Genomic DNA, 27,947 nt, shown 5'->3' with positions numbered 1-27,947 from the left:
CAGCCTCCGGGAAGAAACTATAAAGATTGGAAGAAGTTAGTTTAGCGACAGGAATTTATAGACTGGCAGAAGCATGATTGTAACAAAGTGTCTTTAGAGTAAATCATTTGAATAAACACAGGCAAAATTGTATCTAATTTTAATTGCTATGTAAGTGCACTCTGTGCTGGCAACAGCCGGGTGTTCGCCTTGTGTTGTCACTGTGTTTCAGCCTCACACAAGGCAGAGAAGCCAGAGTTACAGCATTTCTCGTAGGCAGCAAGCCAGAGAGGACACGGCCAGGCAGTGAGTCAAATCTCGGGGAGGTGAGGCCACACCCGGAGACTTGAGCACTGAGTCAGTTAAGATTCACTGAGCTCGCTCTGCAAAGATGCAACCCACAAACGTGATGCAGGCAGAAGGGACGGAAGGGAAAAGCTGGGGGTCAGATCCAGAGGTCAAGCACAGAAGGAGCAGACACCAATCATTCTGACAAAGGGGCAGGTGGAGCCTGGGGCAACAAAGAAAGCCAGATGGGTGTCTCAGGATTTGGGAAAGGCAATGGGGCCCTCATCAAACACAGGTCCTCCTCAAGGGAGCAGGGTTGTGCCTCTCATGTGGTGATATAATGGAGATGCTGGTGAAGACACTAGCAGTTTGGCGGTTTGACCAAGATATTACTCAAACATTTCTAAACTTTTTGTTAAAAACTCTGAATCTTTGTAAATAAAGACTTGAATAAAATATTTTTAATTCTTTTAATGAAGAAATGTACGGCTAAAATATTTTTTTACATCTTCTGTTAAAGACTCAGGAGGCAGTGTCTGACATGCTCACATCAAACGCTGTCTTTGCTGCTGCATCTTTCTCTACATTTTGTCCTCTTAAATTGCTAGGCAGGGCCTAGCATTCTGCTACAACATTTAAGTGTTAAGTACTATAGTAAATGTTCCCATAATTTATCATCTAACCTCTTAGTTTTCAGTTCAGCTACAGGAAATGAAAGCATACTTTAAATGAGTTTCCTTAAATATCAGAAATAGCTGCTGAGCAGTATTATCCTAGAAAACTCTCCGTGGAAGTTCTCGTAGTAACCACAGGACCTCAGAGCGGGGGATTATGCTTACAGACACGTCAGGAAATGTCTCCTGTGTGGGGATGGAAACAGTGGCACGAATTGCTGCCTGCTGGACACATGTCACTGAAGAGCTCACCAGTGCCTATGAGTGAATTCCAGAATATGTTAAAAACTATGATCTGTTACTTACACAGAAAATCATATTATATGATGCACTATATATTATTATATCTTTTAAGAACTACATGTTAAAATATGCAGAATATATTAAAAGGGGAAAAGTGGGTCAAATACATGGTGGAAGAAGAAGACGACTTTGTGTGGGGAACACACAATATGATACACAAACTAGATACTACAGAACTGTGCACTTGAAACCTGTACAATTTTATTAACCAATGCCGCCCCAATAAACTCAATACAATTTAAAAAATAAAGATTAAAAATCAAATTTAAAAATAAAAAAGGAAAGGAAAAAAAGTTAATTTTTATACATTTACACCCAAAAATAAAATTAAAAGCTCCCTGGGAAGCATGAGCAGGTGGCCACAACTATATGAAATAAGTAGGGTGCACTGAACACAGCAGGCTTACTTTTTACCACCACCAGTGACGGTAACCAACTTCCCACACCTCACTGTCCCATTCATGGGAAGAAGTTCCCTTTGGATTTCATCCACACAAGAGCACTGTGTTACATCTTCTTGCTATTGTACATCTGAATGTGCTACTTTGGACTTGGTTTGGCTGAGACAGAAACAGAACAAAATGCTCAGGAGTAAACAGATCCCAGCTTATAAAAAACAAAGGCACAGGCCACTCTGAGCCAGCACCACAGGGCACTCATTTGGTGACCCTAGTGGCTGCCCAGACCAGCATCCCTGCCTCAGCCCAGCCCCTCTGTGTACTGAGGATGACATTGCTCTGACCCACGAATGGTGCTCGGCCTACCAGTTTCTGGGGACACTAAACATGCTTAGACATCAGCCACGCCATCTCCACCAGGTTCTGGAATTCATCCAGGACCCACTTCTTCCAACCCCCTCCTATGCCTCTTTACTCCACTGTTTTGTTTCTCAGACCATGTGGATGCCCAATCTTCACAGGAAGACACTCATGTTTTATTCTGGTAATCAGGCTCTGACACGAGCCTTCTAAGAGGGCATCCCTTCCAGAATCGTCCTGCCTGCTCCTTGTACCCAAACCATAAGAACCAGGAACTATTGCTGAGTCTCAGGCACAGAGCCTGGAGAGACACTCACAGGCCCTGGGCCAGGGCGGGGGTGGGGGGTGGGGAACAACCAGAAACCCGTGAATATGAAGGCACCCAGCAAAAAACCTGCGTCCTTCCCAACAAACCCAACGCTCACCCTCCACTTCCTGCATCATCTAATGGGCTTCAGACTATGAATGTCCTGTTTTCCGATGTTTTCTAGTCCCAAACTTACGGACCTCAAACCCTGAAATACAAGTAAAGGTAATCTACCTCATTAGGCCCCTAAATACTTTAAGGGACACTCCATCAACTACATTCTCATCTTTTTCACTGTGTTATTCTAGCATTTCTCAACCCCCACAGCTCTGTTTCACACTCTCTCTCTCTCTCTCTCTCTCTCTCTCTCTCTCTCTCTCTCACACACACACACACACACACACACACACACACACACACACACACAGACACCACACAGGCAAAGGACATTAACAATCTCATCATGCTCGGCATTCATTAGCCCTCGTCTGAAATGCTGCATTCAGTCCAGATTTTGACAGGTATATGAAGAAACTGGAGAGTACTGGAGAGTTCAGAAAATGCCCGCCTGAAGACCAGTGAAGGAACTAGAAAAGAGACCTCTTTAGATCTTTCAGCTGTTACAAGGCCTTACTTGTCTTAGTAAATTGACAGACTGATTTGAACAGTTCTCAATAATTCGATAGCAAGAGTTTGCAGTGACAGCCTAGTATTCAGTTCTCGGCCTGTTTTCAAAGGGCGACTTTGCTTTAAATTAAACATTTTCTGAAACTAGAAAAATGAATTATTTGGGGGGAAAACTTTAACTATTATTGTATTGGAGAATTCATGGAGCTACTGCTTCCGATCACAGGACCCCTCAGAGGGGCTGATGCTGTCAGATAAACCTCTTTATCAGCGGTGCATGGAGTCCTCAGCACTACTTTCCATATTCAACAAAACCTCTCTTTGCATAGATACGGGCACAAAAACAGGACATTCATTCAGAAACCAGAGTGCCCTCAAAGGTCATCACAGAGGCAGTTAAGTTCTTTCATGCCAGGAAAAACAAAATGCTGGGTGCCTCATGAAATTTCAGACCTGACTGCAAAAGGATCCTACAGAGAGGAAATAAAAATTGGCATGGTGGACCGCTCTACATGATATGTTTGTAAGTATGAGATCCTCTAACATAGTTGATGAGTACAATGATATTAGCTTGGTATAAACGACTAATGGAATTTTACTTCAACGGCAGGCTGCTAGAAATGTCAGCAGGTTTCTTCTAAGGAAAATAAACTAGAAAACCCAGATGCTGGTCAGGCCTAGCCTTCCTATATCTAAAAATAAAAAAATAAAGAAAGAAAAGAAAAAAGAAAACAAACTTAGAGGCACACATACATAAATGGGGTTGTACATGGGGCAGGAAAGGCGTGTTATAGTTTCGAGTGGAGAATGTGTGGTCTCTCATTTTATGGAGTTTGTGTGTGTGTTCAGATAAAGGTATGAAATCAGACTTGATGGTTTCGAAAACCATGCATTTACGAAGTACTTAGTACCATTATTTAATTAATTGTACTGATCTCAGGTTGTAAGGTTTATATGAAGCATTGTTCATCTTGATTTTACAGAATTTCTTCCTTTCTTAATGTCCTGCCTAAGTACTACACACAAATTACTTGCTTTTTAAAAGGCAAGAATTTTTTGTGCTACAGCAAATGAAACCTCACAAAAATGTAAATTGCTCCAGGTTTTTCTAAATTTTATGTGACATGCTACATCATAATATAAAGAAACACACTTAAATACAGATGCTATGTATTAAATAGAAAGGATTATTAACCAATTGTCTACCAGACAGTAAAAAGTTTTAAATGTGTGAAAAGGCTCAATTTAAGAAAATTCATTTATCTTTTCATATGGTTTTGAGAAAGTCTTCATTTAAATGCTAGAGGAAACTTGAATTTATTTTCTGGCATGGTACATATTCAGCTCAATCCATCACTAATGCATTTATAACCACCAAGAATGAGATTCTATAGATGAAATGCATGCTTTCTTTAAAATAATCAGGAGAAAACACTGAGAAATAAATCATTATGGAGACCTAAACTGGTAATAAATACACTTAAATTATAAAAGTGCACATTAGTTTTACCAAGACAATGTTGAAAAATAAAAATGATAGGAGAATTAATGAATAGTGTTAACATTAAGTAAACAAAAATATTTTAAAAATAAGCAATGAGAATACAAATTAAAAGCATAAAAATTTTTACTAACATCAATCCAAAAAATATAATTCTAGATCAGAAATTAACAAATCAAAAATAGGGATAACCATAATCCAATCCTTACAAAGTGAATAAACTGTTTACTTAAAATGTAAGGCAGGGTATTTATAGAAATCTCTGACAAATGTGCATTCTCCAGGAAGCACACAATAAAATTTTTGTTTTTGTTTGTTTTTTTTTCATTCTTTTATTTTTAGATCAATGGTATTTTTCCACATCTCATACCACAAACATGAGAAAAAATGATTATTAATGATTGAAGCTTGGTAAGTTTCTCCAATTTAAATCTATCCTATATCATATCAGTTCAGGTCATCCTCTGACAGGGAACTCTTTTTGCCAAAATAGAATTGCAGTCCTATGGAATATTTTAGGGTAATTTGTATTTTTACTAGTGAATGACCACATGTGCTCTAATTCCAAGGCAATAATTTAACTGAAGATTATCTTAATTTCAGTTAACTATAAACCAAATAAATTTGAATTCATCAATGGAATATTTTAATCAAATTCTAATCCTGAAGAACTATACAATAAAACGAATTTAGAATTCACTCTTTTTGAGCGAATTTGTAAAAAGTACAAGTTCTTGTAAAAGTACTTAAGTAAACCCTAACGTTACTTAAGTGTGGAAGTATTTCACTCTGCCCTCTGCATTTTGGTATTATTAAACAGGTGTACTCTTCATGACAAATATTGTTGAATGTAGGATTGCATACCGTTCTTTTTAAAACACTAGTTATTTGGAAAATTCTCTGTCCTCAGACTATGAATTACATTTTCTTCATTTTTTCAGATGAAATTCCAAAGCCTACCTCTTCTCTTCTCAAATTAGAGGTATGTGACTTTGATTTCTATTCCTTCATTTGCTTTCCAAAATCAGTTTGAAATAGTTCAAACTGATTTTTCTATCCATATTTAATCCTTTTTTTTCCACTTCATGTTTAATCCTGGTATATTCCTTTACCATACTTCAGCAGTGCTTTGGTTGGAAGAGGTGATAAATGCAGGGGGCCGGTGTGTTTTATTACCAGAAGCTGGGTTAACGTTTGTGAACTGCTCTTGCTTCACATAGAAGGCATGAGGGAAACATGCGCCATGCTCTGTGATACCCGAGCAAAGGGGGTATGCATAGGAGAGTGAGTCCAGGAGTGGTCAGAGAGGGAAGCGCTAGCAGGCACCTGGACACTGAGTCCCAGAAGCCTTAGAAGACGGGCAGCAGGGCCTCAGGTACCTGATGGTACACGGAGCAGAACTCCAGCCTCTAAGTGCACCCAACAAGGCCCCTTTCTTAATGGACTAGAACACCAGAGAACTTCGTAAAACAAGACTGCTTTGTGGTCTCTTTAGTCCAAGCCTCCTACACCTTGCACATAGTTCTGCCACTAATTTTTTTAATTTAATCATTGATGCTCGTATGTCACCATATTCTACTGGAATTCCATAATTTAACAAATCTGTTAACATTTGACCTAGAATACTAGACAACATATAAACTACTTATATATATATAGTTGTCAAGCAGCATTTGAATACAACACAGGGAATTTATAGTTTAGTAAGAGTAGATAAGTCAGAAATATAAATAATATGAGTTTTTTATATTACATATATTTATATCACACCTCTTTTCCAATGTCACTCTGCCAATGAGCTACTTGGGCCAGAGAACCTCCTTCTGAGTCAGTTACACAGACAAGCTCAGGGCTCCTAGCCCTAAACCCTACAGCACTTGGTCTACACCAAGCCTTTGCTGGAATTCAGGAAGGTGGCCTTTCCCTGGGTGAAGCCCCACCCAGAGGCCTATCGCTTGGCAAGGGGAGTGCGGGTGAATCCAAGCATCTTCTCTCCTCCAGACCAGGCGTCTCTGTAGAGGGGACACCCTGCGTAATCGTACATAAGGGGGTGGGGCTGGCTGGGCTGTCCACTCAACACCTTTGCACTTTAGCTCTCAAACATGCCTGAGCTCTTCTGAGCAAACGAAGCCTTTCTTGGGGTTCCATCCCCTCAGTATGATACCCGCACCCCAAAGTGTCAGAACCCCTTTACCTGATTCTAAAGCTCAAACTTCAGTGACTAACAGAATACGTGAACAACAGAAATACAAGAACACAGTGACAAAAATGAAAATAAGGATAGCAGGGAGGAGGTCCACAAGTGGAAGAATGAATGAGCTTGACAGGGAAAGGGTACTAGGGCTGAGCTGAAATTTAGAAAGAGGAAGGAATGCGATCTGACAAGGCGTGGTTCCTGTACATACGAAAAAGCTCAGGAAATGTTTCCTGAGTGACAGAGCACACAAAGCTGAATGAACAGCAGGTTAACTGCATTGGAAAGTTTTGCGTGTACTTTTCTAACTTTTACAGTTCCACTTTGGAGAGAAGGAAATTGAGAATCAGCAACTTTTAATTACTATGCCCGAGATCACAAAACTAAGAGCCTGAACTCAGGCACATGTCTGCTTGGCTGCAAAGCCCAGAGGTATTTTAATATACTCCGTCACCTCTCAGGAGCTGCAGGGACCCCCTAAACCCTGGTCCACCTGGAAATTGCCTTTGCTGTGCTTCTGACCCCAGTGGGTGCTGCACACAAGGACTGTGCTGCCTCTGTTAAACAATTGCATTAAAGTTATACAAGAAAATACAGTAACTTGGTAAACAGACCTGAATTTTAGTTACAGAAATCACCAATGTGCACATGTAGCTCTAGCAGATCAGTGAGGAGACAGTGAAATATAAAAACCATCATTACAGGTGGAAGTAGTAGGGGAGAAGTCAAGACCCAAGAGAAGATGGGGACGACTAGATATAGTGACAGAAAAGACATGAAAAAGGAAGTTCTTAACCATCCTCTGACTTAGAAGATAAGCAGACAGCCGTTGGGTAACATGCAACTTGGAGGCGATCACAAAGATGAGGAATCTTAAAAGTTGAACTGCAGTCACGTAGCTTGGGGCCCAATTATACACAAGATCAGTTGTGGACAGCCAATCAACGGAACAGTTTTCTTAGTCTCAATTGCTTCACTGTTAATCATCTTCAGTCATCTGCATCTTTCTAGCAAAGGGCTCTTCTTTTCATCACACTGTTATTTAAAGACCTCGATGAATTATTACTACCAACAGGGTAGAGTTCAATGTTGAAGGCCATCTAGAACCTCACCACACACACAAACATGTCCTTAAAATAAACTCTCCCTTTTGCTTAAGCTGGCTTGAATCTATATTTACAATCACAAGAGTCCTAATTTTATGCCTTCCTGCAGGTATATTTTAACTACCTTGTCCCTTGGCCCCCCTTACTGCAGAGGCCCACACAGAAAATGAAGTCCACGCATCCACAATGTCCATAAGTTCTTATCCCCAAACCTGCAAAGATGCTTAGAGCTGCACCTACAATGCCCCCACCCCCTCCAGTTACAAGGAAATGGTGACTCTTCCTGTGCTTACACCTGTCCAGTGTCCTAGCCCCCACATTCTGAAATCCAGCTCCACCTTATTTCTCAGGGACCTGAAACGCTAAGATTTTCACTCTCTTCAATGTCATCAATCTCTGTCCATGGCCACCATCTGCCAAGCTCAGAAGTGTCCCCTACACTGCAGACTTCAGGAACAGGAACTCCTGGACTCCTGCAGTCAGCTCCTAACACGTCCCCCTAATTCCAAAAGCCAATCCACTCTCCTCAGAGAACCATTTCAGCCGTTACCATGTCTAGTCCATATTTTAAAACCTTTGACACATTCCCAGCTCCTTCCTATGACATGGATGGTGAGTGTGCCCTAACATGCCGGCTTCGGTCCCTCCTTACAACTCTCTCTTGCCCCACCTCCTCACTGCAGCGAACATGCAGAACACAATCACTGGGCCAATGCTAGCACCAGCCTTGTCTCTGAGCTCTCTCCCTGCTGTACTCTACATTCATGTGGTAGCTGCATTTTTGTCATTTCCTCAACTTGGACATGACTTATTGCCTCCCGAGGTTTGTGTGAACCGCACTCTTCCCTCCACTCAGCGGTTACTTTACTGGGGTGCCTTCTCTAATTACCCCAAGTCTGGTTCAGTTCTCTTCCTCTGTGTGCTCACAGTCCCCCCTCATATGAATTACAACTGCTTCTTACTGAAAATGGGAAGAACTGGCAGCCAGGACTTGCCACTTAACAAGTGTTCAACAGATGTTTCAATAAATCAGTAAAGACTGATACTAAAAACTCACTGTTTATCCTTAATAATTCATTATATATAAGTGTGAATATATGTTTAGCAAAATATTTCCAGCTCTCATTATCAAGTGTGGATTTAATTATTCTTAACAAGCCTATAAGTCATTCTCTCGAAGTTCTGAGTTAAAAATGAGCCTCCTTGCTACATAAAGCCTGGACTGAGTAATTCTAGCTGAATGTTAAAGGCAGAGTCACACAGCCCATGATGGGGGGAACAGGTAGGCAGCACCCTCTGAGAATTCACCATTAAGAGGCTTATTTTTCATTTGGCTATGTACTATTGTATTTGGCTAATTACAAAGAGGCATATTCTTCTTCTTTTTAAAAACAAGAATTATTCAAAAAGAGAAATCTTGGGAGTTGACATACTCATTGTCATGGCCCTACATGGGAAGACATTTTGCAGAGAGTTGTATTTTCTAAATGTCACCACTTGATGAACAGGTGGGCCGAATGGGTTCTAAAGTCACAACTCTAAGCACCTACATTGCCATAAAATATTTATGAGGTGAGGTCTCAACCCCCACACCGCTGATTGTATTTCATCACCTTCAAGTTTTAGAACTCTGTGTGCTCTTTAGAAATTGACTCTAGCCTATAATTATTTTAAATCACTCAATTATACCAAGTGCATGCTGTGTTTCTTCAGAAAAATGAGCGGGCGGACTTGCTGGATTTGCAAGATGTGCAGAGAGGCATCTGAAAGGCGCCCTGCACAGTAAGTAGCACCGCAACCCCACCCACTATCACAGAGCATGTCGCTTCAGGGTACACAGGAGTCTGTGTTTTCCACGGTATCTTCCTACATTTTGTTCAGAAAGTAAAATGAGTATTCACACATGAGTGCTCCCCCCCCCCGAAGAGCGATCATTTATTACACTAAGGTTTCATTTTCATTATTCATGGTTTACACTTGAGAATTCGGCAAGTTCAATGTTTTTAGCGAGTCTAGTAATAAACATTCTTAGGTTTGTATCTTAAAAGTTTTATATGGTCTATCTTAAAATGAGATTCTTCGATCCCAAATCCTGGTCCAGACCCACCACCTGCAAAGTGGAAGAAATCTTCACCCCCAGTAGGTAAAGGTCAGATGGGGTGGAGACGGGGTGAAACCCAGTGCTTACCAAGCTCCCAAGTCTGTTGGACACTGGAGCCACTTGGGGGAACAGTGGCCGAGTCAAAATGGCAAGCGTGATGCCTGAGAAGGGTAATAAGCCATTGAGTTGGACCTGCTCAGCTCAGAAAAGCTCTGGGTTGAGTGTCCCTACTGGGGTGACTGTATCTACCCCAGCCCATGTGCAGACCTTAGTTCCAACCATGCCTCCCTGCCTATGTCAGAGCATGCCCTGAAGTAGCTGAATGCTCCCAAATGCTTGCAAGGTGCTGTGTGTGGGAGGAGGAGCAGTGAGCCTCAAAGCTCGGCACATTCAATGACCAGGTGTGGCCACCGCACCAACAGTCGCGGTCAAGGAGGAAAAGCAGACAGCTGGTTGGGGGTCACCTTCCCCGCCTTCTGCTGAGGACTCCTGCCTAGCAACCCCGGCAGCATTCCCACATTGTCCTGCAGCCCACCGTGTGTAGCACCAGGGGAAGGGAAGGCAGAGGAGCAAGGATTCACATTCATGGCGTGTGGCTGGGTAACAGTCATTTGACCCATGCTTTACATTCAGGACCTAGTTTAATTTTCATGGTATCTTTCGGAGATAGATATTGTTATCCCCATTGCAGACAATAAAACTGAGGCTGGGAGATATTCAGCAAGACCCAAACAATTAAGCACGGCCAGGACTGTCAGATTCTACTCTATTCCTATTTCCGTCACAACATCTGAGAATGTTCCCCTGTCTGCTTGGTTCCTGCTGCCTACAACAGCGGAGAACTCCTATTTAAAAATCGGGGTGGGGTGAAGGGGTAAAGGTGGAAAATTCCAATTAGGGCACCTGGACAGCCATGGGAAAATGTAAAACTTTGTGAAATACTAAGAAATAATTACAAGCAAAAATGGGGTTAAACCAAAAAAAAAGTATAAATATCACAACTTTATCCCCAACCATAATCACTGCACTTTCTCTCTCCATAAATGTCACGAATCTTAGAGGTGCGCACATTCTCCCTCCGACTACTAGCGACACCAGGCTGGGAGCCAACCCAGGAGAGCAACGGCACCTCAGTGCCACAGCTTGTATTCTCCCTAGATGCCGGAAACGGGTGGAGTGGAGAGAGAAGCAGCGCGCCTCGCGAGCACTGCCCCACGTCGCTGGGCTGGAAAGGCTGCTTTAAGGCTGCAGTCTCTCCAGTTCTCATAAGAGAAGAGAACAGTGAGTCAGGCCCCATTTCACGGAAATGTTTTTGGAAAGTCATCCTCAGCAGTACACTGTTAAGCCTCGGCGCTGATGCAAACAGTCCATCTAAAACTGGCAAGAGCCGTCTGCATTTTCAGAAAACAAAACATATTTGACCTTTTTAGGACTGCCGCTGTTTTTTGTGTGTGTTCTAGGTTACACTTCAGCCTCTTTACCGAGTCTTCTTCCATTATGTCAGGTACCTACTAATGCCGCCGGCTGTCAGTTCAGCACCGGTGACTGGGCGAGCTCTTCCAGAATCCGCCGGGGCAGGGGCAGTTTGCATCCGCAGCTGCCTCTCAGACAGGCAGTTACTGAAAAGAGGGAACTGAAGAATGTACCATAAACTGAATGGCAATGAACACACTAAGTATGTCAAAAGAGAGAAAGAAAGATGATTTCCATGTAAGCATTGCTGAATCGTCCCTAAAGCCCACCCAAATGAACAGAAATAAAAGCCTCAGAGTCAGGACTCTTCACGGACATTTTCTAAATGATAAATGCTTTTTTTAAAAAAAAAATACTGTTTAGGTCAAATAGTATTGGACACTTCATTCACAGTAATAAAGTTAAAACCCTCAATATGTAAAAAACATAGCAAATAATAGACCGAAAATACCCATACGTAAGACAGAACTTTATTATATGAATGCACGCAAATAGGGTTTGTGGATAAACTCTAAGGTTCTACCAGAGAAGTGGGCAAATGTGCTGCCGCATGCGATGCTTAATGCTTTAAAAGCAAATTGCAATTTGCGCTGAGACCCTTAAACATGAGCATCTTTTGACCCACTTTGATTGTCTTTGGTGTTAATTAAAACAAGATCTCCTAAGGAATTGCTCTAACCATGGACCACGTCAGGTTTTAATGGTGAAAAATGAGAAATCATCAAAATGCTCATTGAGAATAACTATGTAAACTATGACACCACCCCTTGTAGAATACTCTTATAGTCAGGGAATATCAATGGTTACAAATTATAACTATAAGCTACAACACTATAAATGGTTTTTAAGACAATTGTGAAGACCTAAAAGTTCATCGTAAGAGTATGTGTGTGTGCCTGTACACACACACCAAAAAAAGTATACACACACAAATACACAAGCAGAGTGTGATAAAACTTACTTCTGGGATAAAAACACGCACACAACACAAAGACTAAAAACAAAGAAATCAAAATATTGATAGTGGTAACTTGGGAACAGGGAGATTACAGGGCTATAATTATTGTTTTAAAATGTATTTGATAATATTTTCAAGTTTATAATACTTTTATAATTTTAAGCATTTACGAAGTAAAAATAAAATGCAAAAGGTCACAGGAGGTAAATGTCCATCCCAAACCTCACACAAGCGCAGTGTGGTTGTATTTTGGTGTTATTTTCAAGACAGTGTATTTTCACTCAGTTCAGAAAAAGCTGGAGGCTCTTTCGGTACAACGAGCCCTCTTGTTTCTCTTCAAAGCCTTACTCTGGAGGAAGTGCTCACGTGGGCCCAGTCGTTTGAAAAGCTCATGTCCACAAAACGTGAGTATGCCGGGTGTGTCACCTTTGACTCGCTCTCAGTCTCATGCTTCGGGGAAGGGGGGCCCTGGGTGGTGACGGTGGGCCCTCTTCTCACTGCCTGCGAAGTGGCAACTGCCACGGCTAAAAAAGGAAAACCTGAAAATAGTTTGTCGTGCCAGCCGCCATGATTGTCTTTGGTGTTAATTAAAACAAGATTAGTCACTGTGACTATTTATTCTTCACAAGTCTATGTGTAAAAGCCCTTGGAAAATATGCTTAACTAGTAACATGTACTGAAATATACTGCCTTAGTGTAGTCAGCTAAAGTTAGATTACTTTTTAAATTAACAATTTGCTTTTCTTTTTAAAAAATATTTTATGTATTTATTTTTAGACAGAGGGGAAGGGTGGGAGAAAGAGAGGGAGAGAAACATCAATCTGTGGTTGCCTCCCACACACCCCCCTACTGGGGACCTGGCCAGCAACCCAGACATGTGCCCTGATTGGGATTTGAACAGTTGACCCTTTGGTTCACAGGCCAGCACTCAGTCCACTGAGCCACACCAGCCAGGGCAACAATTTGCTTTTCTTAGTGCCTTCAAAAGAAAGAATAAATTGGAGTCTTGATGTTTTAAAACTCCTCAAAGTTCACTTCTGACTTGGTCAGTGTCTCCTTCACGTGAGCCTTAGCTGCATACAAGTATCAACATTCAGATGGCCTAAATGCAAGATGACAGCAGCGGATATGAGGTCAATGAAGTTGTGGGCTTGATGCAAGAAGTACAAAGGGGTGTGCGCCTCCTTGTGGGCAGGCAGTCGTGTTTGGGGCCAGAAATTGGGAGGTTGTATAAAGAGATCAATACCCAGAGATGGGTACAGAAAAAAAAAATGCAATGGGTACTTGAAGAAAATTCTCATTTGCTGAATGTGGCACTTTTTTTCCCAATGAGTTTGTCCCCATCAAATGTTTGCCAGTTTCTGCCTATAGGTCTCTTTTGTTTGAGGCTCCCCGCTAGCTTCTCTGCACACATTTCTTCTGTTGGCCTCCATGGAGTGTGGCAGGGGTTGGCTGTGCTGCTTGGCAGTTTCATTAGTGGGATGTCAGGACGGAGATTCAGGATAAGGTTCTTCCTGTTCCCCCTGGGGGTTGCCGTGTTCCTGGGACATTATCCGCTCTCCGTGGCCCCTCCTGGTCTGGGGACTGCTCTCACTGCCTGGCCCCAAGGACAGTGGCAGCGGTGTGGCTGCTCCTCCTGAAACACCTCCGTCACCCTCCCAAGCTGGCAGTTGCTGCACAGTCCCTCCTAGTGCTGGCACGCAGGCCTCAAAGCTCGGCTCACTAACTGTGTGCCCCCTTCTGTGGCGCGCCTTTCCAATAGCATTTGAGACCATGGCTTCTTTCTTTGCCACCCTCAGTCCTGACTTCCTTCCAGTTTGTGATCCAGCTTGCCAGCATGACTGTGATTTTTTTAAAACTTATCTTGGGGCTAATTTAGGACTTTGGAATAAGAGGAAGAGACGAAAGTATATGCTCAGTCAGCTATACCGATGGATCCTCCACTAGTAATTTGGATTCCAGTCCCAACACCCTGTAATCGTTGTCTTGAAACGCCACCACATTAATTTCCCTCTTAGAGTTTCATATTCTCCACCTGTAAAGTGGGAATAGCATAACCTCCCTTTTCAGCATTGTGCAGGTTAGATTTAAAACCCCTAGCTCTAAGCCTGACACATACTATGCACATAAATGATGATTCATTATTTTTATTAGTAATGAAGTCCTTATCTCCATCATTCCTTTTTCTCTGCTGCCCACCAGAAAGTCCAAACTCTCCAACCTGGTCTGCAGGACTTTGAATATCCATGAGCTTTGGGGTGAGGCCAACATCTGTCCCCCCATATCTCCCTGCATGGCCTCAGGGTCACAGGTTGTTTTATACTGTGTTGTAATAACCAGTTGTCAGAATCTGTCATGTTTTCTCCATCACTAGCACAGAGAGCTCCCTTAAATCAGTGCACTCTCTGAAGTTGAGCCCCAGCTCTGCCCTTCCGTGTGATGCTTGCCCTACGGCCCAGGTGACCACTGCCCCATGCTCCGCATCTACGACTCTCCCACTCCAGGTTTTGTGTGAAGTCCTCTCTGTGTCTCCTCTATCTACTCTGCCCATCCTGGAAGGTAAAATTCAGTGTCTACCTTTTCCATGAAACCTCTTGGAAACATTTTTTCTCTGTCTTCTCCTTTGTGGGTGTCCTTATTTATTCTGCTTCTAACTACAGCTCTTTTGTGTATTGGGTATTTTCCAGAGCCACTTTCTCACTCTGTAGTGAACTTCCTAAGAGCACAATCGCCCCTCGCTCCCCTGTCATCCTTCCCTCCCAAGACTAACAGTGTGCTTTGTCCATAATGGCAGTCAATAAATGTCCAACGAATAACTGCAAGGCAAATATTAGTAAGAAAAGATCAAAACACCAAGGCAGATTACGTAAGAGTTTCTGTGCTGGTCTTGGAGGTCTCATAAACAATGTGAACAAAGGTCATTACTTGGTAATGATCTCAAGGGGGAGCCTACCTAGAATTTGCAACTTAGAGACCTAGTGTCATAAGAATAAGCAAAGTCCACAAAAAAGATGAGAACAGAAAGGTATAGTGCTCTTTATAAAATCCAGCAAAAACAAGGTAAGCCCCTTACCAGAAATTGACTTACAGTGACATCGATGTGAAAATTCAATAATCACGTAATAAAAAGGTGATGGTAACAATTTATTCTGTGGACCACCCAATCAGAAAGAGAAAACTAAGAATACAAACATTAAATGTGCCAGAGAATAAAATGTGTTTACGTTAACCAAACACACCAGCATAACGCATCCTCGAAGTAAGCTATGTAGATGCCTGTTTCCACACAAACTAAAAGACTTTCTAAAAACATGTGGTTTGGAAACCCACATGGGCATGAAACCTATTAGACTTGGTCTCCACAGATGAACAGGAACTGGCTTAGAAACCATTAAGGAGCAGTCGTCACAACCCAGTTCAACTTGACTTCCTCCCGGGAAAAGGGGATCCAAGAAATCATCAGTGTAAGGACAGAAGCACAGACAAATTAACTGACGTGTGCCAGCTAGAAATTAACTGTGCCAGCAACCTAGATGCACTCTAGATGTTACGTGTTGATGCATCATTGACAAACTGATTTTTTTAAGAGCAGCATGTGCCTGTGCTCAATAGATATTCGACAATCACTAAGCATGTCTGAGGTGCCGGCACTATGGCAGAGAAAAAGAAATCCCCTGTGCTCATGTGGCACATAAAGTAATAGAAAAAAATGGATCTTCAAAACTGAAAATCTAGGAGAGATTTGGTCCATTTGGGCAAAGAAGAAATGGTGATGGAAGCAACTTCTAGAAACACCAAAGACAAAGATATACTTATTTAAAATAATAGCCTTGGACAAAAAATTTCACCAAAGTCTGTGTAACTGACTCACAGGCAGTATTTTTTGTTGTTGTTTTTTTAATACATACATTTTTGCTTCCAGAATAAAAATGGTTTTATAAAGAGACACCTTTCCCTTGAAGAGTCTATTGTTACATTGGACAAGTAGAAGAAAGCTCTAGACATAGAAAGAAAAACACATACACACCCTTTTTTGACATAAAATTATGTGTAAGATCCTGCTAGGGTGGCTCATAAAAGATGAGGATTTAGAATATGCCCAAAGTTTGGCTTGCGACTGTCATAAACACACGCTTACGAAGTGCCAGGTGTAAAAGGCTGAGAATCAGAGGGCTGTACAGGTTGTCCAAAGAACAAGACATGCCCTGAGTGTTAGCTGAGGCTTTGTGAAGTGTCCTCTCTGAACAGTGAGGCGTTCACTGAATTCTTACTGCGCACGATGCAGGGAAACTGACCCTATGGGGGAATGGAAGGGGGTGTGCCCCAAAGCTAGTGCAAGGGCTCTCCTGAAGGCCTTCGTAATCAAGGACAGATCCAGTACACATGCACCACGAGCAGTTCAAGAAAACTACACAGAAGGGAGATGGAAGCAGCAGAGCTCACAGCACAGAGCGTGTGTGTGTGAGCCAAGGGGTGCAGAGAGATGGGGAGAGATGATAGCAGGCTTTGTGGAAGAGTCTCACCAAAGGCCGTTTGTAAGCTGGGGCCTACTGATTCACATCTCTGTAAAATAAGGAAGTCTGACTGGTGGTATTTTAAAGATAGGAAGCTGCTGGAGATGAAGTAAGCACAGCAAAGATGAATGAGTGCCCCTTTCAATGAAGAAACAGAGTGTATAGTTCCTTAGGATTTGGTGTTAAAAACTGATCTCATTAAAAAGAATCCCTACAATGAATTCAGCAGAAATTACCCTGCAAAATTTTCAAGTCCACAATGATAGGAAGTACTCCAAGTTTCCAAATATCAAAGTTTTCAGGAAAGAATTCAATCATTTTCAAATGGACATAAAAGTCATAGTAAGTTATTAATGAATCAGGAAAAAAATTGCCTGAGCTATTAGTCACCTCTTCATAAAAATACATGAGAATTCCTAACTATCTTTCCTGGAATGATGGTGACCCAAAACACAGCACAGCACCCCAAAATGTCTTCAAAGTATCAGGCATCCACCACGAGGAAAAATGGGGGGGGGGGAAGTCCTGTGGATATTTGAGATGGCTAAACCTGTTAGAACTAGAAAAGGTAAGAGCCATGCATTTGAAATGACAAGGGGACCAACAGTCCCCTGAAACCCAAAGGTTCTTCATACTGGGAATATCAAGACTGAAAAATAATCAAAATCCAAATCTATGATGTCAGTATAAAAATACAGAAGGCCCATACATCTATTTATTGGCCAATCCTCAAAAGATGAGAAGAGAAGCTGCCCACTGATATTTGAGCAAAGGATGTTTAATATAAACAAGAAGATTAGTAGCGCATGCCCTTGGATGACTCATTCAGTCCTGCCCTGTCTAGAAGACCTCCCCAGCACTGGGACACTGGGGCGAACCAGGCCAAGGTCACTGTGCTCAGCTCATGTGCTCCCTCTAGAGGGAAGAGAAGACAGCCAAACAAACGAATTCACTAATCAATTGATTCCAGAAAGTGGTAAGTACTTTGAAACAAGCCAGGCAATAGGACAAAGATAGGCAGATGTTAAGAGGACAACTGGATGATTAGAGAATGCTCAGAAGCGACAAAATTTGAGCTGAGACACAGCCATGCTGGGACCTAGGGACAGAGGCCCAAGCAGAGGAAAGGCGAGTTCAAAAAGCCCTAAGATATGAGTAAGGTTAGTCTCTTCAAATAACCAACAGTAGTTAACCTGCCAGGAGCTTAGGGTCTTCTAGGTGATGTGCACAACCATGGAATTCAGTAACAAGAGTCAATGTGCTTTCACAGGACCCCTCTAGTTCTGAAGAATAAAAGCAGAGGCCAGTGAGAAGCCTGTTGCAATGAACCAGACAAGACTAGACTCAGTGGAGAAGACAAAGCTAGGAGTGGTTAGCCTATGGACCCTAATACAGCCAGGGGCTCTGAGGTCACTAGGAGGGAGAGTTCTGAGTGAGGGGAGCAGAGAAAAACAGGTGCACACTTGTATTTCCAAATTCAGAGAAGAGGGATAGTCAGCAAAGGAGACAGAAAAAGGTACCAGGCAAGTTACAGGTGACCCAAACAGTGGATGACCATGAAGGTAAAGAGATCCTTTCAGGAAGGGAGCTGTGAACTGTGTCCAAGCTGCTAAGAAGTCAGGTTAGGTGAAGAAAGGGCTGTGGTGATGGATTTGGCCACACGGAAGTCAACGGTGCCTCGACAGGAATAGCCTCAGGGCCACTGTGGAGGTGGACAGGACAAGAGGAAGCAAGGCAGGCAGGCTAGGGTGTGATTTAACTGAATTTTGCTGTGAAGGTCAGAGAGGAAGGAGTATCGACTGGATGGGAATATGTGGTCAGTATTGGGAGGACAGAGTCATAGCTGTTATGGTTTTATTGCGAAATATGGCCACATATTGGTAGATGATGGCAATCATTAGAGAGGAAGAAACTGGTGATATACAGGAGAGTGGGGGCAGTATTTTTCCATGTTTCCTTTACTGATTTTAGAGGAAGAGGAAGGGGATAAGAGGAAGACATAGATTTGTTGTTCCACTTCTCTATGCATTCATTGGTTGATTCTTGTTTGTGCCCTTGTGCCCTAACTGGGGATCAAACCTGTGACCTTGGTGTATGAGGATGACACTCTAACCAACTAAGCCACAGGCTATGGTGAGAACAGGGACAATCTTAAGAGCAACACAACAGAGGAAGAAAAATTAGGAGGGAGTCAAAAAAGAACTGTCTGGCTGCCCAGAGAGGAACAGGGGTCCTTCCTTCTTGGGAGGAAAGTTAGGAAGGGCAGGTTTCAGGTGCCAGTGGACGAAAGTTGGGTTACTTTGATGGAGGGAAAGCAGGGAATCTCCACCTGATTGAATGAGCAAAGTCTGAGGCAAGGGCATCAGCAGAGAGCTGAGTGGAGTCTGTGTCGGCCTCTTAAAGAGGGAAGAGATGCAAACAGTTCCTGAAGATTCGGAGAGCTGGATGATCAGGAAGGACAGCAGGGTGACTGGGGGGCGTTGAGTGCCCATTCCAGCTCTGCGAGGATGCCGTCTGGTGACAAAGCACAGCTGCGTGTTTTCCTACGGCCTGTTCCATGTGCTCCAGTGCAGACGCACAGCAGACATGTAGTAAGCCACTCCAGATACACGAGTGTTCTGAATCACACAGACTTGATACCCATCTTTTCATTTTGGCCAAAATCATCCCTGGATGTCCTGTGTCCTTCCCTCCCCTTCTCAGTCATCACAGTCGCCTGCAGAGCACAGTGGAAACGCCAGGTTGAAGAGTGTAGGGTTACCCTATTGCTGAAGGCTGTCCATGCTGAGGAGCCACCCTCTGCTAGCCCAGGGGCCTTCCTCCTTCTTGTGGCACAGAGTAGATACCGGAAGGCACTGGGAGATGCTGTGCCCGCCCCCCTCTGTGCACCTGATGCAGAGGCTAAGCCGCCCCTCAGCTCTCTTCCTCCGGGAGAGGGTCTGGGCTGCTCTGCATGGATTGGCAGCTTCCGGCCGTGACTGTCCTGACCTCCGCTCCTCACTGCCGTTGCCATGGTCCCCTCCCCAGCCCTCACATTCCCTCCAGCTGTGCCTCAGCTCTTCTCACTTGGCACCTTTGTGTCCATTAATTTCTCGTGCCCTTTGTCGCATTGCAGGGAATGAAACAAAACAGCAAAACCTGGCCTTTAAGAGACATCACTGTTCAATTAGGGCATTTTTTGTCTTGTTCTCAGGAAACCAAAACAGAACAACATGCCAAGTATGATCCTCTGCTCGTTGCTGCTTCCTGCAAGCTGAGTAACTCAGCTTCGCTTTTCAAAACCCATGGGCGTCCCTGTATAGTGCAGAAGCATGAGGGACCCCAAACCGGGGCTGGCAGGTGTTTGTTTATTCAGTCCCTGCTGTTCTGTCCATCAGACAGGACGCGGGCACCGGGCACCTGGAGGTGAAGCACGTGCCGTCCTGACCCTCCAAGGGTGTGCAGGTGGGGACAGGGACAGAGTGAACCGATAAATGGAGCAGACTGTGAAAGACAGGGAGACATCATTAAAGTAAGAATGTACTGGGTGCTCTTTGTCAACTGACCGGAATGTGGCTGATTCAGAGAAATTTTCCCAGAAATGGAGAAACCTAAGCTGAGTCTCAGATCAGGATGTAAAGCCTGCCACACAGAAGGAACTCAGCTGCAGCACTGTGGGGGTAACATGCTGCACGGCCAGCAATAGGAAGGCGTCAGCAAAGACTGTGTTCAGGGGCGACAAGGGACTAAGTGGACAGCCCTGTATCCTATGGGCTCTGCAGCCACTTGCCAAGAGGTCCAGCTTTCACCACTAGGGCGATGAGAAAAGGTTCAAGGGTTATAAATAAGGGTCCTGATCAGATTTTTGTTTTAGAGATTTTTGTCTAATAAAAGTGCAGAGAAGATGAAAAGCAGAGTAAGATAGATGCATTGACGTGTTTTCCAGATTAGACAGTTTACAAATATTTCTCAAAAGTCATATACAAAAAGTAACATGTAAAAAAAGAACAGAAGATAATGTTATAAATATAACAGATAGAGTCTTGTGTACATAGAGAGATCTGAAAATTCAAGAAAACACTAACAATGCAAAAGAAAAATGAACTAAAGATTTGAAATTCACAGAAAGAAAAGGTCAGTAAGGAAGAAAAATGTTTAAGCATTACTATCTTAAAAATACAGATTAAAAAGGATGGAGTGAGTAGACACTTCAAAACCATAATAAAAATAACGAGATCATTCTGGAAGCAATTTTACAGTAGGTACCAAGAGTCTCCAAAAATATGACATTGCCAATCTAGCTTTCCGCTCCTTTAAATTCATCCTAAGGAAATAATTAGAGATGAAAAGATTTATAAACCAAAACATTCAATGTAGAATAATCTGTACCATAAAAAGGGGAAACAACCTAAATAGTCAATAATAGTAGGTTAGCTACGTAATTTAGAGTTGAGCCCTACAAGAGACTTTAAAAGTACAAGGAAAAAGTGTTTCCTTTCTACTGCATGATATTAAGTATGCAAGAGTGATAAGAATTGCTTTCACAGTATAATGCCAATAAGGTGATTTGTCTGTGCATCTGTGTTTGTATAGATAAATTAATACTAGTAAGTAGACAGTTAAAGGTGGACAAAGGATTAATAGAATAAATTAAATATTAGAAATTGTTAATAATGGTTTTTTTATTAGAAGTTTTCTGTATTTAAAAGCAACCCATAGTACTTTAAGCTACATTGAACTAGAGAAAAGAGAGTTAGGAGAAAAACCAGAAAGGATTAATGCCATAGCAGCCACACCAGAGATTTCAATAAAACAGAAAATTCACTTTAAACCTTCATAGAGGGGAAGGTAGAATTACAGAATCGATTGTCCCAGCAGCACAGAGGGAAAACAAAACAGGTTTTAGTTGGTTTAGATGCATTTCTGATGGAAGACTGAGGCACAGCCCACCTTTCGGGTTGAAAGATGGGGTGAACGTGGCTGCCTAGCAGCTCCAAATAACAGGCGGGGCCGTGTTCTGACTCAGCCAAGAGCGATGTCACACTTTCCTCCGGTACCAAGATGCCGGCATGTGTCATAGAAACGTTAATTTCAGTGATGTTTAAAAGGAACATACAAGAGACTCCCCAAGGCACCACACTCATTTTCAAAGAAAAGGCATCCACTGCGTATGACGTAAACCTATCCCTTCCATCTTCTCAATTTCGTGGCCAGCTCTGCTGTCCATCCCACTCACTCTGCTCCAGCAGAACCACTGTGACTTGAGTATGATGCTCGGGAAGGAGTCCCACTGAAAACGTCAGAATGAGCACCACTGCTTAGTTTGAAAAAGGCTTTTATTTTCTACCTTGTAACTCACTTGTGTGAGTCAGTAGAAAGTCTAGACTGAGCCATTCAGTTCTGATTTCAATAATTACTCAGATTCCGGGAACACTTTTGTCCATATGCATTTTCAGCTGCTAACTTGGCTTACGTATAAACATCAGTCTAATGAAGACAGAGTTCTGTAGAACATACCAATCGTGTGAGCACTCATTCTGCACACCAGAACCATATCTGAAATACCAGACAGGTCCCAGCGGCCCAGGTCAGCTTTCATGAGGTTATGATACAATAGCACACGAGATTAGCATCCCGGAAACTGGCAGGCAGCTTCTGGAGTGAAAATCTCTAAACCTTTTCCTATACAATCAAGTTGAACATGAATATAAACACAAATTTAGAATACCATGTCATTGATTTCCAAATCATCTCCCTACGCCCACCCACTCATCCACTCAAACCATCCAAGTAGCCTCGTGGTTAAGTCTCTTTCCAGGGCCTGTAGATTTTATCTGGTGTCTCATTTTTTTTCCTGTTTAATAGCTCCTTTCCTTATGTTAGGGTCCTTATTTTCTATTCTCGATGAAGCACTCAGTCAAAATTCCTCTGAGTACAAAATATATCAAATTGCTTTTTATTTTCTTAAACAGAACTCTGCTTCTTCCTATAAACAGGGCAAATCATTCACTTCCAGCTTTACTTGTGAATCTGGAAATGGTCTGCCCACCTATCCAGCTGCCTCTCCACTTGGAGAACCACCTGCTCCTTCTGGGCCCTCCCACCTTGGCTCTCTGGGCCTGGGCTGATGCAAGACAGCCCGCAGTCACTTTGGCTTGAAAAGTAACTTCTTGCTGGAAACTCAGGTTAACATACATCCTCCCCACTGGGTAGAAATATCGACCCCATTTTATTTTAGAGGTTACATTTTTATACATAATCTAACCCCACCATGTCTGTCCTCTCAACTCAAGTGATGGTGCTTTTGAACCACCTGCCACCCAGTGTCACAGGTAAAATGACAAGCCCTGCTCTAATTTGGGGTGTTCCCAGGATGGAACACTTCTTGTAGATTGCCAGCATTCCCCAACCCTAATGCCTCCTTTGAAGGGATCTGCCTCAATTTGAGCTTTTCTCTTGGATGCAAAATACCTTAATTGTTGTCTTTACTGTTCTATCACTACTAACAGAGCCAGCAGAAGCCACGGAGTCTAGTGCTAGGAAACCAATGTCTTACGTTAAGAACTATGATAATAAGAGTTTACTCACCATTGCCATTCCATCTGATTACCATTATTTCTTCCCTCAGTCAATGATACTAAATCAAGACATTCTTCATCAGAATCTATGCTCAGCCACCTTTCCAATGTGCCTATACACACATTTTTATTGCTATCAATCAAAGTTACATTGAGTCATTGTTCAGCAATTCTGTTTATCAGGGATTCCAGATGACCTCATCACCAAAGGAAGTAGACTATTTGTCTCAGGGTGTTCTTGAGAACACTTGCTCCTCCCAAAGGTTCTACTAATGTGTTACATTGGTCTGAGCTCACTTCACCCTCTTCTTCAGTCTCTAGCACCTACAAAAATAGCGCCTCCATTGGAATGGCCTTGCTCTCACAGCTGCCCTCATCTGCCCTCTCCAGAAAGGCTGCTTTAGACCAGAGATGAGGATGCTCAGCTCTGGCATCAAGTGTCATTGTCATGGTTCTGTCACATACACCCACTGCCCTGTTCTAGATTCTGAGGTGGTTTTCAACACCCCCTTTCCAATTCCATTCTTTCCCTGGTCCTCCATTTCCTAATAAGCCATAAACCTGAAGTTTAATTTTTCATCTGTCTACGTTCTCTGGCTCTCATTGGATACTGAGAACCACCACAGGCTGCACAAACTGATCGATTAATCACCTCTATGTGGATGGGTTATTTTCCTTTCAACCTTGCTCTTACCCTCCCTTAGTCTGAGGTCTGAGATTTTTCACGTCGGGTTCATGATCAGGCTTCTATCTACTGATCTGAAAGTAAGTCCTGTTTCTGGGTCCTTGCATCCTCTCCTATCCTAGACCCACACACCCTAATGGATGCTTTTCTCTCAGTGACTCAGAGTAAAGGAATGAGGGGTGACCACACCGCTGACTGGCACTGTCAAAACCCAGGTGGAGAGAGTTGACTGTGACGTGGTGTGTGTGTGACATTATATAGTAGTCACTTGTTAAATAATTTGGGAGCTCTGATTTATACTTCACATTTAAACTGCATTATGTGTTTTTCAGAGTTTTTCATGATTTTGACCCATGGAAACAAAGTGACTTCTCCATTACTTTTAGATGGTCCGGTAGTCTATGCAGCATACCTAAAAATGGAGCACAGTGATGAGAATATTAAATTCTGGATGGCCTGTGAGACCTATAAGAAAATTGCCTCACGATGGAGCAGAATTTCTCAGGCAAAGAAGCTGTATAAGATTTACATCCAGCCACAGTCCCCTCGAGAGGTAACTGCCCAACAGTGGTAGCAAATGGAAACCAGGGCGCCCACGTCTGTCAGGCGCACACACGTGCCGGGCACTTCACGGCCAGTGTCTCCTGTAGCTCCAGAAAGTCAGTATCGTTCACCTTATTTCACAGCTAAGAACCCTGGAGAGCTGAGACTTCGTTAACTAACCTGTCCAGTGGGACACAGCAATGAAGCAGGAAAGTTAGGATTCAAAGTGAGGTTCATGTAGCTCCAAAGCCTCCCCCTCTTAAATGACTTTAATTCCTAGAAAAGTTATTTAGAAAGGAGAATTGGCTTTGCTGGAAGGAACTACTGGTACCACAAATAGCAGTGCTGGGCAAAGGCTGTGCCTCCACACCAGCGCTCCCGGCTTACCGGAGTTGAAAACCAGCAAAACCGGCAGATGTTCACATTGATATCATTGGCGATCATTTAAAAACGCCTGAAGAAAATGGGGTCATGAGTGAAACAGATACACTGGGGCTCCTCCAGGTGCAGGGAGGAGGACGAATGAGCATTCCTGTCCAGGGGATAAGGGTAGAGGGTGGTACTTGAGATTCCTGTCGCCTAGAAGATCCCTGCCTTATTGATTGGTTCCTCAAAACTCTTGCCTGGAAAATACTTGTTTTGCTGAAGTGACCACTTCTCTGTTTCTCCAGGGCTCTTCACCTTCTTCCCATTTGGGGGCATATTCAGTTAAGTCACCACTGATGACTGTTAAGGAAGATCAAGTTTAAAATAGCATCAACTTCCCTTTTCTCCTTAGAAAAGACCTCCATCCTGTAAACTTCCTTGTTTGTAGGCTCCACTAAGAAACTGCTTGCAACCTCCTAAGTAAGCAATGCTTTCTGCAGGTTGCTGGGCCTTGGGACTCCCGTTATTTTTATCTGGGATGTGGAGGTGGATGTTTACTTTTGAAGAAGCAGAGAGTTTATCTCCTGAGTCTTTTTAGATGCCCATACAACTGCAAGCAAAATAACCCCACTCCACTGAAAAGGACCCGGGGGCTAAATTAAACTTTCCATTATGTTGTTGTCTTCCATTCTGCCTACTGATGTGATTTTACTTTTCAGATTAACATTGACAGTTCGACAAGAGAAACCATCTTTAGGAATATTCACGAACCCACAGAAACGTGTTTCGAAGAGGCCCAAAGAATAGTGTACATGCACATGGAGAGAGACTCATATCCCAGGTTTTTAAAGTCAGAAATGTACCAGAAACTTGTGAAGGCTGTGCAGTCCAGCAACAATTCCTGACGACCACTCAGAAGCTTACAGTGAAGATGGTATATGGAAAGTATTGGCTTTCTCGTTTTAATTTTTAAAAAAGAACACTCACAAAATGAAGAATAGAGTAGGAATAAAGTACAAGGAATCAAACCATAAATTGGGTTCTAGTTCCCCAAGGGAAACAGACCCCAAAGGGCATGGACCCTAGAACTGTGGTCCCAGAAAGAACACAACCTGTGGCTCAGGGACGCAGGGCTCAGCTGACTCGTACGAGAGAGGAGGGTCTTCCTCCCTGACCCCAGTGCTACAACGCTGTCCCTGCAGTGGGCACCTAATGGATGCTTCGTGCTGATGAAATTCAGTGTCACAATGTGCAGCTCAGTCCTTTAGACGTTATAGTTATGTGAGTTGTGTCTCTGGCATGAACGTAATCTACAGGGCGCTCATACCAATGTTAATTAGCAGACAAACTTAGTACCCACGGTACAATCAATGGTGTCATATCATGAGCGGTATCAAAAAGATGGGTTCTTGAGAAATGTTTTGCCTGTAAAATTTTCCTACTACTATGTGCATGACTGAATTTCTATGTTGCATTTATCTTCAACCTGTGAACAATTTCTGATGATTCTAAGCTATTAAAATGTATTCATTTCTTCATTTAGTTCTATACTTTTATCAATGTAAGGTTAGAAGATGTGGTTCCTATACTTTGAGATATTTTTTCCTTACAATGTGAATTCATTATGGTCCTAATAATCAATAAACCCAAATATAAATTAAAAACTTATGAATGTGTATTTTTAAGACACAATAAAGTCACCTTTCCAGTAAAAGACTGCTTTCAGTCTGTCCTGTCATAGTGGCGCCTTCGACTTTGTCAGAGACTCCCCAGGAAAGAACTCATGCGTGTTGTCTCTGTGTTCCACGCACAGCGTAGGGTGCGAGCTCCACACACACGGACAGAGAGCCCGTGTTTCTAATGAGGAATAAATACCTAAAGTACTGAATGTCACTTTTCCAAAAATCTTAACTGTAGGAAAATTTGGTTCAAGATCTCTAGTCTTACCTTGAAAAGTGTTTCTTAGGTCTCAAATTTGACTGAAATAGTATTACTATTGTAAAATGCCTCAGAACTCAGGCTGTAGCACATTAGAATTCTCCTCATGAAACAGAAGATTATTGTAACACTGAATAAATATTTGGGGGTTCATTTCTGAGAGAGAAAATTAGTTGGGCAAGAGAATGTTTTCTTTTAAAAAGTATGTGGTTGATTTATGGGGACTCTAGTTAGTTGTACAAGGTGTTACCACAGTAGTCCAAATTTATCTAACTTGCCTAATTTTATTTATTTTCTCTTAAAAATACCAATGTAAGAATACAGGTTGAAGTCTCAGATATCTGAACTTAATGATGTTCCCTAGACACAATGAGCCAGAAAAAAATAATGCTTCCACATGTTTCAAATAGTCTCCTCATCTCCCTCCACCAGCCGATGAGTGTGTTTATGGGCAAGTAGGAAAGGCCAGGTGTGCATGGACGTAATGCACGTGGTCCGAGCATCTTATGAACGCCTGGGGCCCTTCTCATTCAAATTGTACCAACTTGGCCAAACACTGACGGAGCTTAAAGGGAACTTACTTACTGACAATAAAAGATAGAGTAAGCAGCTTTCTTTAGTACTTATTTCTCCCCTTGACTCTGTCTTGAGCATTGTTTTTGCTTCTGTGCTGCTTTTCCCTCCACTTGGCTGACAGGGGACCTTCACCTGCTGTTGGGGAAACAAGGGGCCACATGGTGACGTGAAACAAAGAGCTGAGGGCTGCGGGACAGAGCCACCCAGGCCGTGCCTGTCCACTCACCCGCTGCCCTGGTGCCTTTGGTCCCAGCAACCCTCAGTTTCCGCACCTGGGAAGTAAGGGGGCGGGGCTGCTCTACTGTGGGAGCCACATGCAGCATGTGTCTTGGTGCGCCCCACTAGTGATGCAGTCATCGTTTTCCGAAGCTTGGACTCCTTCTGAAGAGACATTCCTCCAAAAACAGATGTCGTCATGGCAAAGTGGATGACCAACTATTAGTTTTGCGTTGAACACTGGTCCAGCGAGTCCTGAATGCCTTCACTGAGGAACAGAGAA

At 42.9% G+C, this 27,947-nt stretch overlaps 1 protein-coding gene across 2 annotated transcripts; it reads left to right on the top strand.

The window, feature by feature from the left end:
* The first annotated feature begins 3,317 nt into the window (after positions 1-3,317).
* RGS13 (regulator of G protein signaling 13) lies at positions 3,318-26,635 on the top strand. Of its 2 annotated transcripts, none has more exons than XM_024576168.3 (7): positions 3,318-3,459; positions 4,780-4,848; positions 5,379-5,419; positions 9,451-9,519; positions 12,612-12,673; positions 24,412-24,578; positions 25,654-26,635. In XM_024576168.3, the coding sequence occupies exons 4-7, from the start codon at positions 9,455-9,457 to the stop codon at positions 25,837-25,839; spliced, it is 480 nt and encodes a 159-aa protein (XP_024431936.1). In that variant the 5' UTR covers positions 3,318-3,459; positions 4,780-4,848; positions 5,379-5,419; positions 9,451-9,454; the 3' UTR covers positions 25,840-26,635. The 2 variants fall into 2 exon arrangements, with proteins under 2 accessions (XP_024431936.1, XP_045040459.1); XM_045184524.2 differs by having other exon boundaries at positions 24,358-24,578.
* Positions 26,636-27,947: the final 1,312 nt, after the last annotated feature.

This window comes from Desmodus rotundus, chromosome 10, assembly GCF_022682495.2.
Source record: "Desmodus rotundus isolate HL8 chromosome 10, HLdesRot8A.1, whole genome shotgun sequence".
Lineage (NCBI taxonomy): Eukaryota > Metazoa > Chordata > Mammalia > Chiroptera > Phyllostomidae > Desmodus > Desmodus rotundus.
This window is presented reverse-complemented; position numbering and strand designations above follow the sequence as displayed.

Excerpts from the sequence above, each read along its gene's own strand:
- RGS13 (XM_045184524.2), top strand. The coding sequence starts at position 9,455 with ATGAGCGGGCGGACTTGCTGGATTTGCAAGATGTGCAGAGAGGCATCT. Across the intron at positions 9,520-12,611 it reads TCTGAAAGGCGCCCTGCACA|CCTTACTCTGGAGGAAGTGC; the intron begins GTAAGTAGCACC and ends TTCTCTTCAAAG. Across the intron at positions 24,579-25,653 it reads AGCCACAGTCCCCTCGAGAG|ATTAACATTGACAGTTCGAC; the intron begins GTAACTGCCCAA and ends TTTACTTTTCAG.